Here is a 13,909-nt window from a genome sequence, read left to right as displayed (position 1 = left end):
GGAGAAGAAGTATGGGCTATGGCTATCATATGAGTATGATATCTGGCCAGGAGACTTGGCTTGATGATATAGTAACCAAGATAGGACACAGAGGAGAGGAAGGGGAGCCACAGAGAGAAGCTGATGAATTCCATTTTAAACTGTCTTCCTTTGTTTTCTGTCTTGCTCCTATGATACCTGATTAAAGGAGGAAGCTATTCTTACCCCAAATTTTATTACCCCAGATTACCTCAGATTAACTCAATGTTGACACAGTGGTTAAGAGCTTGGCTGCTGACCAGAAGGTCAGCAGTTCGAATCCACCAGCTGCTCCTTTGAAACCCTTTGGGGCAGTTACACTCTGTCCTGTACAGTCACTATGAGTCAGAATCGACTCAATGGCAATGGAATTTTTTTTTTTTTTTAACCAAATGTTAATGATTTGACCAGTGCCCCAGGAATACTCAGGGCAAGGTGAGTTTTAGATGTATGACTGTGGGTTTTTTAAACCTTATATTTTCTTCCCTCACTTTTATTTAAAGGACAAAATGCTATCACCAGCTTTCAGGTGCGCACATTACTTGAAGTTTCAGAGTTTGAAGTGCTGAAAGGTCAAGACAAAAGCTTCTCCACATTGTAGGGTGAAGAGAGGTCTTCAGAAGTCTTGGCCTAAGTGGTGACAAGGGCACCAAGAGCCCAGGACCACTTGGCTGGTTTCAGACCAGCTGGGGGAGCAGGAAGGCTCACACTCTGTATTTGTTAAGTTACAAATCAGCGACTACTTCTTTGGGTAAAATGGTAATGAGGCCATTAGGAAAGGCTCACCTGAAGTGCAGCGTTGTGAATCCGAGGTAATTAAACACCTCCCGAATGAAAGAGAAAGGCCAGGGAAGGTTAAGTGAGGAATAATCTGCAGCACAGGTGGCCCAAGGCCTTTGAGGAGTCAGAGGTAGAGTGACAGTGGCTTGCGCCATTTCAAAGGATGGAAATGTCACCCTAGTCCCTGAGAGGGGTGGGATTTTTATTATTTGGGAGTGGAGGGTGGACAGTATTTTTAACATTTAAATAAAGCATGTTTCTTTTTCTCATTTTTATTCCAAGTTGAATGCCCATGGCAGAGACTGCCAGCTGCTGAGCATGGCCTGCACTGCTCCTCCGTGGGCCCTCACCACAGTGGCGCTGGAGCTTTGTGTCCTGAGAAGGGAGGGGTCACAATAAATTGGTTCTTTATACCCAGGTGTTGACACAGACTCCAAACTGCTTTCGGAAGGACATTGTTTTCCTAGGCCACTTGCAAGCAGAAATGGGAAGGCCACCCCCCCCCACTCCGGTTCCCTCCTATGCGTCTGACATATCAGAGGACGTCACTCCACCTTCATTCAGTTTACTGTCCAAGCAGATGGCAGGCCCCTTTAGCCACAGCATAGGATTTTTTTTTCCAAGAGTCAGCTAACATTATTAATGGCTTACTGTGTGCTAAGCACTGTGCTACATGGCTTCGTATGTCGTTTCAGGCTATCTTCATTGCATAAGATCTGGCAGCATAAGATTTTGGTCCTTCAGGTTCTTGCCTCAAAATCCCTGCTGTCTCCATACAAAAACTTATACACAAACGTTCATAGTAGCATATTCATAATAGCCATAAAGTGTGAATAAGCCAAATGTCTGTTAACTGATGAGCGGATAAATAAAACGTGATACATCTATGCAATGGAGTGTTATTCAGCCATAAAAAGGAATGAAGTACTAATACATGCTAAAACACGGATGACCCTTGAAAATATTGTATTGAGTGAAAGAAGCCAGTCATAAAATAATTTCATTTGTATGAAATGTGCAGAATAGGCAAACTGATAGAGAACATGGATTAGTGGTTGCCTAGGGCTGGGGATAGGGGAGGCGGGCAGGGTTGGCGGAGGTTAAGGAGTGACTGCTAATGAGCATAGGGTTTTTTTTGAGGGGTGATAAAAAGTTCTGGAATTATATAGTAATGGTGGCTGTTTAACGTTATGAGTAAAGTATATCTCAGTAAACTGTAAAAAAAAATTAAAATCCCTTATCAGAAGCTTGGTAACAAGAATAATATCCATGGAGGGTTTCTGAAGTAGAGTCCCTCAGTCCTTCCCAGGTCAGTGATTCTTAATATTCTTAGGCTCACAGACACCTTTAAGAATTTGAAGAAAGCTATGGATCATCTTCCCAGAAAAATAACCATCAGTCATTCATACTAAAAATGTCATACTAGCAATGTCATATGTGCTAGTATTTTCCTCACTAGAATGTAAACTTGATGAGGCCAGGACCCATGTCAGGTTTTGCTCACCACTGAATTCTCAACACCTTAACGTAGTCCTAGGCATGTGCGAAATACTGATAAGGAGTGAATGAATGCACAATTCCAAGGGTACCTTTCACGTGGAATACAGTGTGAGGATGGTCCCCTAAAGTTGTACAGCATGGCATCCCACGATAATGAAGGACATGTTAAAAACAGTCTAGGAAGCTTGATACTGTCTTTGATGTTGAGGGTAACAGCCATCATATCACACACTTTCCTACATCGAAGACTCATAGGAAAAGTCTCTTAGTTCTCATTTTCTGAGAAATCCATGTTCATCTGAGCAAATGATTAGTTTGTAATACATGGACCCAGGGATTCTCATAACTTTTCTTATTTCCCTCTTAGCTTGGGCCACTAGGAGACTCTAAAGTCAAATTTGCAACCTATTTCTAGCTACCATGTAAGGACCTTATGGCTTACATTTGTACCCTAAATGTGTACCTGGTTCTTCTTCTTCTCCCATTGCCCTGGTTTTCTTGTTCATTCTGTTTTAACCTATTGAGCATGTATCTGTAAGTTGCCCCTTTTCCTTTGGAGAATAGGACTGCAATTCAGTTTCCAACTTGGCTACTTCTTGAGTTTGTTTCCTGGCATTTAACCTAACCTCCCTGAGACTGCTTTCTCCTTGTAAAATGGGAACACTAATCCCTTCCTCACAGGACTATTGAAAGAATTTAAAAAAGAAATGTATGTAAATGAACTTATCTGGGACATAGTGCCTGGTCAGGGGGAAAAAATATATATATATTAGACATGCTCTAATGGAAGTAATACCTGCTCTAATATTGAATGCATTTTTGTTCTGCCAGTAGCTGAGATATTAAATCAATCCCGTCTTCAGGGGATCTTGTAACACTGGATATGTGCTAGGCTTAGACAGCCATCCTCCTTCAACCCTGTCCTCAACCTGTACATCTTTTTTCTCTGTCACAGATTTCTTCACTGAAGAGCAGATTAAAGAAGGTCTCCACAACCACTGGTGATGGGGTGGCCAGAGCATTCCTCAAGGCCCAGGCTGCGTTCTTTGGTAGCTACCGAAATGCTCTTAAAATTGAGCCGGTAAGTAGCCTCTTGGCATGTTACAGAGTTTATGTTTGGTCAGGGCTAGGAAATATACCTTAGGGCCCACATGAAGTCCCACGATTCTTCTGGTTGCTGAATTCACCTAGAAGCAGTGTGTGTGTGTGTTAGGGGGTGCAGAGCATCCTCCCCTTGCCGTGCCTCTCAGCTCAAGGAAGCCACAGTGTCATATGAGAAATGTTCACTGCTACCGTGAATGTTCAGATACCCCTGCCCATCCTAAGTACCAACTGCCTGTTAGATACAGTGCCAGGCCCTTCACACACCTGTTCTCATTGAGGATTCACAGTAAGCCTCTGAGGTAGCAATGGTCATCTCCACTTTACACATGGCGAGGCTGAGGCTCAGAGAAAAGAAATGATGTGCTAACAAGTGGAGGGAGCCAGATGGTCTCAAAGCCCATGCTGTTCCTATTTTCCTTTAAAGAAACCTCTACTCCACACTAGAGAACACAAAGCAGCCTGGAGATTCACTTCTTAGAGGCTCCTGCAAGTGGTCATAGTATAAATGACTACAGAGCACACCGGGAGCTGGGAAATGATGTTACCCACCTCCACAGCACTTCTACCACTCTGAGCCTCAGTTGACTCATTCACATCCCCTGTCTGCCTTACAAGATGGTTAGTGATCGTGTGATACAAAGACGTCAGGTCTTCCCTGAAACCAAAGAAAGTACTAATTCTCTCAGGCCCTCTGTTTGGCCTACTCTTGGCCTCATGACTCGGAAGAATGGAGAAATTGGTCTGGGGACCCGTGGGACCCTGTGGAAGAGAAAATTTTGGATGGGAACCTTTCTGGCAGCCCTTTCTGTCAGAAGCACAGGGGTGATCTTGAGGCTGCTCCCTTCATCCAGAGGAGGAAGTAGGTGATGGCAGCCACACCTCACCCTAGCCTGAGTGGGGTGCAAGGGACCAGTGTAGGTCACACTGCCTGCAGGCTAGGATGTTTGTTTCTGTTTTTGTTTTAATCTATAACATTTTATTAAACTAAATGACAAAAGATGAGTGGCTATCAGGCAATGTATTTCCTGTAAAAACTCTGACAGTGAACTGTGGTCACACACTTCTTATAAGCTACAACTATACATTGTTAATATATTTCTTTTACTGTTTGACTCCATTGTATGCCTAAGGTAAACATAAAGAGTGGTCGGAAACACCTTGTTTTCCCTTCACCCGGAGACATAATCTCTGTGAAGCAGTCAGGGGAGTGGGTGCTCAGGGAGCAGCATCCTAATGCCACATTACACACTAGGCTGCCTCTGCCTCGGACAATGTCATGGTTACACGATCATGTAACAGAAGGGACGCACTTAGTTTTTGCTTCCCGAAGAAATTTTTCCCTTTGGTCCTGTAAAGCCCTTCAGCTTAAAGCAAGTTCCTCATGCCCTGCTTGTCTTGAAGAGAGGCAGCTCTGAGTGTTGCTTGTTATCTTGGGCTCAGCTAAACCAGTCAGAGTTGAGTGGTGATTTGAAAGCTGGTATATAAGTCAAGGAAAATACTGTTGTTTACCCATCTCTAAAATGGGGAATGGGCAACTGGCCCAGCTCCTTCCTTGGGTTGCTGGGAACATTGACAGACATGAAGAGTTTCTACTTTTACAGTTATCTCATTGTTGTCACGTATATGTGTCTAGAATCCAGAGGCTGTTGGCTCTTGGTACCTATTGCTCAAGATGTGATCTGGAGACAAGTTGCTCCTCAAGCAGAGTTTATGGCTGTACTTGCACTTGGATCAGAAGGGTGCTGGATTTAAGGACAGGAGACCTGAAGTTTATAAATTGACTCTGTACTTCTTCGCTGTATCATCTTGAGCAAACTTCCGTTTTTTCACTTGCAAAATGAGGATGAGAATACCTGTCCTCTCTACATCTCTAGGTTGTTATAAGGATCAGACAAGCTATAAAACATTTCTTAAGAAAGATGAAAAGTGAACTTGGTCTGTTGGGTAGGGCTTGGAAAAAGAAAGGCAGAGGGCTCTTTCCTGTCGGGGGTGTAAAGTTCACAGAGCAAACAAAGGCTTGATATTGATAGCAGGACCCTGCGAGGCCAGTGAACCCAAAAAAATCAAACTCGTTGCCATTGAGTTGATTCCAACTCATAGCAACCCTATAGGACAGAGTAGAGCTGCACCGTAGGGCTTCCAAGGAGCGGCTGGTGGATTCTAACTGCCAACCTTTTGGTTAGCAGCCAGACTCTTAACCGTCTGAAGTAATGGTTTTGGGTGGGGAGACAGGGCTTCAGGAGAGGTGGGAGCCAAATTCTGCAGAGCCTTATCTGGTAGGCCAGCAGTATCAACTTTACCCAATAGGTACTATAAGTTTTTGAATAGGGGATGAGATGACTGAAGTCCTGTTTGAGGTGGCCATGGCCACATGGTTGGGGAGATTGGTGCCTTGGGCAAGCCTGCTGGGGTTGGCAGGCAGCACAGTGCTGAGGGAATTGGGAGTCCTCTCCAGGCCACTTGTCTTTTAGTGTATTCTCTAGCTATAAAAATAGCATCTGCTCTTGATAAGAAAATGTTTAAAGTTCAGAGGACTAGAAATGAGGAAACACCCACAGTCCTATCACTGGGGTTAAAATGTTAGCTTGTTTCCCCCTAGGTTCTAGGTGTTTTGGTTTGTTTTTGTTTCATTTTGGTTTTGTTTTTAGCTTTTTTGTTGTTGGTGTTCTCTTTTAGACAGTTGAGATCTTCTTGGTAAAGCAATCCAGTATTTCTGTTATTTGTTTTTACCTTTTAGCATGTTGTAAACGTTTTTCACATCGTATAAAAACACTTCTTAAATGTCATTTATAATGGCTACAAATATCCCATCAGATGACTCCAGTGGTTCTCAACCCTAGCTGTGGATCAGAGTCACCTGTGGGGCTTTAAAAACTGCAACTGCCTGGGCTCCTCTCCCAGAGATTTCTGTCAAGTGCCATGATCTGCAATCCGTACTGAGGCCTACCACGTTATTCTAATGCTGGTCCTTTGGATTGTCAGTAACATTTCATCATTTTAAACAACACTGAACATCTTTATATAAATTTTCATGCATGGTTTGAATTATTTCCTTAGGCAGAGTCCCTGAAGTGGATTTACTGGATCAAAGAACCCAAGTGTATTGAAGGCCCTAGATACACATAGTGAGGTAAAGCTGGTGGCCAGAGCCAGGTTGTAGCTTGGAGAGGAGCCTCTAGGCAGGGTGCAGGGCAGGGCCTGAGCAGCAGACGGGGAGTGTGGAGGCCAGTGGGAGGCTGAGGGCAAAGAGAACCCTGCAAGGGAAGAATGTGCGTGTGTGTGTGTGCGTGCGTGCGTGTGCATGTGTGCGTGCGTGCGTGCGTGTGTGCGTGCACGCACGTGGAGGCCAGGCCAGAGCAGCAGTGACCCAGCGAGGCCCTGCAGCTCATCTGGGCTTGCTGCTTTGTGGTATAGCCACAGTGCTTGCCATGCTGATGTGGTAGCTTCCAACGCTGGGCCAGCAGGGTACAATCATGGGACCCAGGTTACTGCAAAGTCACAGTGTTTTTTGTTTTTTGTGTTTGTTTAATTTTGAAACATGACAGACTTGAGTGCGCTCCTTTATACTCTGCTCCTTCCTAACTTGTGACTTTGAGTAGGTTACCTCACTTCTCTGCTCCTCAGTTTTCTCTGCCATAAAAATGGATGAGGAATCCCCTATTGGCAGGACGGTAAAAAAAAAAAAACCAAACCCAGTGCCGTCGAGTCAGTTCCGACTCATAGCGACCCTATAGGACAGAGTAGAACTGCCCCATAGAGTTTCCGAGGCGTGCCTGGCGGGTTCGAACTGCCGACCCTTTGGTTAGCAACTGTAGCACTTAACCACTATGCCACCAGGCTTTCCGGCAGGATGGTAGTGAGGATTAAATAAGCCCAGATCAGGGCCCACTGCCTCCTCTGTGCTGATGAGGATCCCAACCAGCCTGGAACTGCACCAGAATGTCTCCAGCTTATAGCTGCGTAGTGCCTGCCTAGTTCTGTGAGGAGGCGTCAAGCCCGGCCTGAGAAGCAGAGACCAGCAACTCCTCCTCTGTGGTCTGAGGACCCTTCCCCTGGCCCAGAGCTCACTTGAGATTTTTTAACTCTGTGGCCTTTTTATTTTTTTTCTTCCTTTCTAAATGGAAACATTTCAAAAAGCAGCTGTATTTAAGCTGTATCTTAAGCTATATTTTCTTTCCCCTGCCCAGAAGGGAAGAGAAAGGGTACCCCAGCCAAGGCCATACCTTCTGTCCATTTGCTGGGGTGAGCCTTGTGCTGGTCCCAAGGGGAAGCCTGTGTTCAGTCACTGGGCCAGATAAATTGTTTCAAAGGGGCCTGCTGGGGGTCAGAAAGTGAGAAACCAAGGGCATTCAGCCACAGCCAAGTCTACTATCTGCTCAGAGGCCTCCCATCCTGGCAGGGTTCTGTTCAACTCCAAGTTGCTTTGCATCCATGATCTTAATTATTCCCCATAACTGCCCTGAAAAACCACTGCCCCTTAGTATCCATTTTACATCCGGGGATGGAGACTCAGATTGGTGGTGACTTCCTGGTAAGTAGTAGAGTCACAATGCAAACTCAGGTCTGCCTTGACTCCAAAACCCAAGCTCGTCTGCCACACCCTGCTGCCTTTGTTCTGGTTTCTGCATGTCCTACGTTATTAACACTTTCTCTCTGCACTTCCAGTGCCTGGCACGGATCATGGCACAGTGTAGGCAACAAGGAGTGTATTTTGGAAGAGCAGATGGAAGGATAGATAAAAGAAATTAAGGAACAGAGAAACGGTGGAGATGAGGGTGGCCTCAGCCTCTGTGCCGTGCATCTGCATTGCATCCTGTCCTGTCTTTAGGCTTTGGAGGTTGCTGCTGCCTGGCAGAGGCGAGGACATCTGCAAATCTCAAGGGCATATGACCGACCCATTTTTTCAGTCCCCAAGAGAATATCATGTGCAAAGCCCAAAATACAGTATTTAACAATATTGGCCAAGCCAACTTGTTCTTCTCAGCTTAAATGACAGAACCACAGCAGCCAGGCAGCCCCATTCAGAGAAACCCCCTTTATCCATGTCAAGCAGCAGCGCAGGCTCCAGCTCATTTATTTAGGCCTTTCTTGCTCTCTGACACGCCTCCTACCAGTTGCCAGGCAACTCTGGGAGTAGCAGTGTGTGTTAGGGATTAACTAGTTAGGGCTGGGGTCCTTTTTGGCAAGAAGGGGATAAAAGACAAATGATTTTAATTGCTAGGCCAGGGATCCTTTCTCCTCCCAGTAGAAGACTGCAACTTTTAGAGGATGTGGGGTAGCAGTGTGGTTCATGAATTTGCCTTAAATATTCCCCTTTCTCCCTCCTAGGGAGAATGAATGAATTTTACAAAGGATCTCATTTTTACCTCACTCTTTTGTTTAAAATGATAGCCTCATGAGATCTGAATAAAACTGACCCACCCCACCCCACCCCACCCCACCCCTTTGAAAGACTTTTCAGAGCACAATGGCGTCGGTTTTGAAGAATTTTCAAAAATAGAATTATGTGCTTTCGTTTCATTCCTTGTCCTGTTTGGGGTTTCTCATTTTGTAGATCACTGTCAGGGACCTGAACTGCCTCACACGGTTGGTTGGAGTTGTCTTAAGAAACTGCATGTGAAGATGCTTCGCCCGTGCCTAGCCCGTTGCAGGTTCCTGGTAAATGCCAGATCAAAGAACACAACCTATGGATAGAGGTGCTTTCAGATGCGTATCTTGTTGGGTGCCAGTATCTGTGGAAAGGGCAGTACAGATGGAGCACTGAAGGGAGCTGTTTATTCAGCCAGCTTGTGTGCCCCTCTCAGGACCCACCTGTTGCCTGGGCTTCTTCAATGGAGGGAACACAACCCCTGGGCGCTGGGAGTGTATGCTGGGAGCATATGCTGGGTGCAGCAGGGTAGACCAGTAAACCAACAGTGATGCGGCAGTGCTGTGAAGGGGGCTGTGTAGGCAGTGGTCCGCCTCAAGAGGCCAGGCTTCCAGATTTGGCCATTGGAACACGGGCATCATCCACCTTACAACCCCTGATTGTGTACATGATTCTCCTGATTCATGTTCATCCACCTAAAACCCCTGGAAGACAGAGAAGTTAAAATAAAAGCAGATTGATAGCCCAGCTTCCAAGCATGAATGCACGAGGCTGTATTGGAGCAGGCTGAAAAACACCATATATGTCTGTCTCATAGTCAAGTAACACTGCTGATCTCATGGTTTAAAAAAAAAAGTGTTTATATTTGTTTTTAGTACAAGCATTTTTATTAAAGTATAATAAAACATTGGTGAACATTGAGAAAATAGAAAAAATGAAATCTCACCGTATTCCCACTAGACAAACAAAGCTACATCAGCCACCTTTGGTGTATTCTCTTTAGTTATTTCTTATTGTGCAAAATGTTTACATAGCTGCAATCGAATGTAAATTGAAATTTGTTTTTCCCCATTTAACGTTACATCATATGCATTTTTATATAGCTGCAGAATAGTCCATCAACTGCAGCTACCATAATTTTCGTACACACTCTCTCATGTTGGGCGTTTAGGTTGTTTCCAATCTTTTGATATTGTAATTAATGCTCCACAAAACATCTTTGTGAATAAAACTTTGAAATACTGTATTTCCAAGCCTTCTGAGTCAGAGTACAGGAGCCTGACTGTGGGTGCCAACTTATCACAATGTCGTAAAGAGGCAGGTTTCAGTTGACCCGGCTTAAGAGCAGCTCAAAATGAAAAGAATGCTTGATAATGTGTGCTCCCTGCCCTTCACATAGACACACAAAAGCTACCCAGACACCTGTAAGGTGTATTACTCATTTATCTATACTTCCATCTTCTGCTAACAAGGGTTGGAGGAGCTTTAAGACAGTATGCACAGTACTGCAAGAAGAGAAGTAAGGAACTGAGGAACCCTGGGCAGAGGGGAAATTAGATAAAGCCTGGAAGGGGCTGGTGTGTGTGCCTATATGCAGGCTCTGAGATTCTGGGGAATGGTGGAGCTGAGAATCAAACCCACGTTTGTCTTCAGAGCCCGTGTTTTTTAAGTGGATCATGGTGTCTTTGTGAAACATGGCTATGTATCCATGAATATTCTGAAGGAAAAGTTTGTGAAAATTTCTTCTTATTTTCCAATTCATTTTAGGCAAGCAGATAGGGAACTACAGGCACTCCCCTGGTTATGAACAAGATCCCTTCCCCAAGTGAGTTTTTAAGTACGAGTTGTCCATAAATTGGATGTTAGTAACCTGGGGACTGCCTGTATAACCAAAACTTACAGACCTGAGCTAAGCAGATGCATTGACAACAGGAGTCTAAGGTGATCCAGAGAAGGGGCTGGTAACTTCCTAGTTGCCATTTTTCTCATTTTCACATTCATCCCAGTGAAGGTCATGTCCTGAGAATGAGGCAGGGAAATGGGGAACTCCAGTGATTGCCTCTGGAGCTCTGAGTTGCTTCGAGTCACACCTGGGTTTTAATCCTGGCTCTGTCGCCTACTAGAAGATGACCTTGGAAGTCACTTAATCTCTCTGAGCTTCAGTTTTCCCGTTTGTAAAATAGGAATGATATTGCCTACCTTGTTGGACTGTTGAGAAAAATAGCAATGTGTATGTAAAACACCAGCAGAATGTCTAGCTGTAGTAGATACTAACTAAATGATAATGATGATTTCTGGATGACAAGAACGTAAAGGAGGACAAGGAGGAAAATGAGACTGCCCATTCATACTTGTTCAGCAAGTGTCGGAGTACCTGAAGCCATGCAAAACATAATGGAATTCTAGCCTATTTAATTATTTTGAACTAACTGTGAAAGTATGGCTTATATCTCAAATGATACATGAAGGATTTGTAAAAAATTACATATTTAATTATTTCCTTTAATATTTGTTTGGTATTTATGTTATTGCTCACCAGTATTTACATGCAAGTGGGGGTGGTAGGGACCAAAGATTTAAAGTTAAGAAATGCATGAGAGTCAATTTCTTAAAATGCACAAGAGAAAATATAATTGAGGTTTTTTGGTTTTTTGTTCTTCCTATTTCATCAAAGCATTTTTTGCTTATTGGGAAAAGATGACCATTGTACAGGTCTCCACTGGCCATCTCATAGGGACACTGGTGGGGACACAGTTTGGGATTCCTGACTCTTTAGAGTAATACCATGAATGCTTGCTGCACTGAGAACCATTGTTCTAGAAGCTGACTGCCCAAGTAAAAAGTAGGTCCTTAAGTGAGAGAAGATAAGAACTGGCAGGGAACCCGATTAAACACTATGATCAAGCTTAACTGAGTGATTTCAAAGAGCATCACTGAATATGATCAAAATGAAATTTCCATATGTTCTAAAATGCTTGAAAAATAAAACACAGCTAGTGTGTCTTAGGCTATCCAGGAGGAATTCTAGGCTTGAACTTAGTCTCATATTAATAACGCTGACTCTTTTCTCACTTTTTTCCTTAAGGATGGGACCATGTTTCACGTTTTATACACCATAGTGTCCCTCGCATGGTCTGGTATTTCGTAGGCATTCATTAAATGTTGAATGGGTAGACGAACAAATGAATGACTGGTAACTGTTTTCCCATGCCGAGCTAGTAGTTCTAATTCAGTGTTACACAGTATACATGCTCAGTTAAAAACAAAATCATCCACAGCTTCATTTTAGAGCATTGAGAAGAATGATTGGACACAGATGCCACATGGGAAAGTGTAAATGTAAAACAAAGGCACAGTCCTGCCACTGCGTGGTAGCTAACCATCGCCCTTTAGGATCTGGAGAGGATCGCCCTCTGTGAAATCAACACATAGAGTAAATTCTCAATCCCAGTTAGGAGAATACAACATGGGACTATACTAATGGATTAAGCGGAATCCTTTGTAGCAGTTTTTAATACCGTATCTCTACAGAAGCAGTAGCAAAGAGAAATGGTTGCTGTTACCAGTGTTTTTTAAGTCCAATGAGCTCACTGTAGGGTCTTTCACTTTTTCAATGGGACTCTGAAAAGGAACCTTTCTGGTCCACTTTCAAGCAGTGGTTAGCACCTGACAATTTGGAGCCCGAAGCAGTGACATATGACTTCATGTACATAGACAGACTGTACTTCTTAACAAGATTTTATCCTGTTCTTATACCCCAGCACACAGTAGGGTTGGTGGGTTCATTCTATGGAGAAGATGTTAGAAGATAAAGCTGTGGATTTCCTTCCCCATATATCCACACTAATTTTCTACGGGGTGAGGATACATTTTTTGAAATACACAGCTACTTCACATTCAGCCTTATGCTCCCCTTCCACAAAGGAATGGACGCCCGCTCCCGAAGGCTACGTTGTGTTTACTTATACAACCCCGATGCAGAGCCCGATACACAGATGGTGCTCAATAACTATCTGTTGAATGAATAAAATTACAAAAATATAGCCCTTAGTTATGATGTCCTCAATTGTTCAGGAGCTGAAACAGTTTTCTTAATCATTAAGACAAAGTCTTAAGGAAGAGAAAAGAACATCAAAGATTTCTTCTGTGCTGGGCTCGTCATGTATATTCCCTTATTTGATTTTTACAGCCCCCAGATGAAGAGAGTGGTATAGCCCCATTTTTCCTCTGAGAAACTGAGGCTACAAAAGATTGTAAAGTGGCAGAGCGGGGATACAGACCTGCCATCTGCATGATCCTGGCAACCACGCTTTTTCCTCTGACCACTCGCTGCACTGGCGATTAGCATATGGTCCATGTTACATACAAGTCAAGGGCATTTTAGAAGAAAACTGAGCTGGTTTTCTCTTAAGAGTCAATTTCTCAACTGCAAATGTTCCTTGACAAATGCAGGTTAAACTAACACCATTTGTAAACTATTTTGCAAAGGGGAAATGTCAAAACTTTACATATATTTTCAAAAACATTCCTTTAATATATAATTTTGACTGCGTAATATTTTGTTGTTAAAATATTTGATATTTATGGTGATAATTGGATGAAAAAGTAAAATACTTTTGAGTGTAGCCCTCCCTCTTCTTTTCCTGGGCTGACACCTAGTGGCTGGTTTTCTCACAGCAGCGTTAATCTGTGTGCTAAGCTGTCTTGATGACAGTTGTTTTTTTAATTGATTTTAGGGTTTTTCTTTTAAGAAATTATTTTCATCATAATAAAAGTAGCTAAATTTATATGTTTAGTTTAATAGGGATCTTAACAATAGAAATTTTATTTGATTTGCCCTGAATTTTAAGTCAATTATAATCAAACCTTGATATCAGAAAATGATACAAATATTTGAAATCTTGGGGTACTTGTTTACCCTGCAACCCTGACCTACTCTGCCCTGGCACTGGCTCGAACATGGTGATGAATAAGACCCGGTCACTATTCTTAAGGACACCCCAGGAGCAGAGACAGAAAGCAGAGAGTTGCAGTAAGGTGTGATAAGTGCTAGAGTGAATATTGTACAAGGTGGTAGACAGTCAAAGACAGGGCTAGTCACTTCCAGCTGGATGTTGAGGGAAAGCTTCCCAGGGAAGG

The 13,909-nt window shown here is 43.5% G+C and overlaps 1 protein-coding gene across 21 annotated transcripts in view; it reads left to right on the top strand.

Annotated features, from left to right (window-relative positions):
- The window catches only part of DENND1A (DENN domain containing 1A), a 568,035-nt gene that overhangs the window by 380,868 nt on the left and 173,258 nt on the right, over positions 1 to 13,909 (top strand). For all 21 annotated transcript variants that reach the window (XR_007518642.1, XM_049895674.1, XM_049895683.1 and 18 more), the window contains one exon: positions 3,254 to 3,379. Coding sequence is in view for 20 of the 21 variants with exons in the window: in XM_049895674.1 (XP_049751631.1) it covers positions 3,254 to 3,379 (126 nt within the window). In the remaining variant the exon portion in view is untranslated. The remainder of the gene's footprint in view (positions 1 to 3,253; positions 3,380 to 13,909) is intronic.

Source organism: Elephas maximus, chromosome 9, assembly GCF_024166365.1.
Source record: "Elephas maximus indicus isolate mEleMax1 chromosome 9, mEleMax1 primary haplotype, whole genome shotgun sequence".
NCBI classification, from domain to species: domain Eukaryota; kingdom Metazoa; phylum Chordata; class Mammalia; order Proboscidea; family Elephantidae; genus Elephas; species Elephas maximus.
Note: the sequence above shows the minus strand (reverse complement) of the source record. Positions and strands in the feature narration are given on the sequence as shown.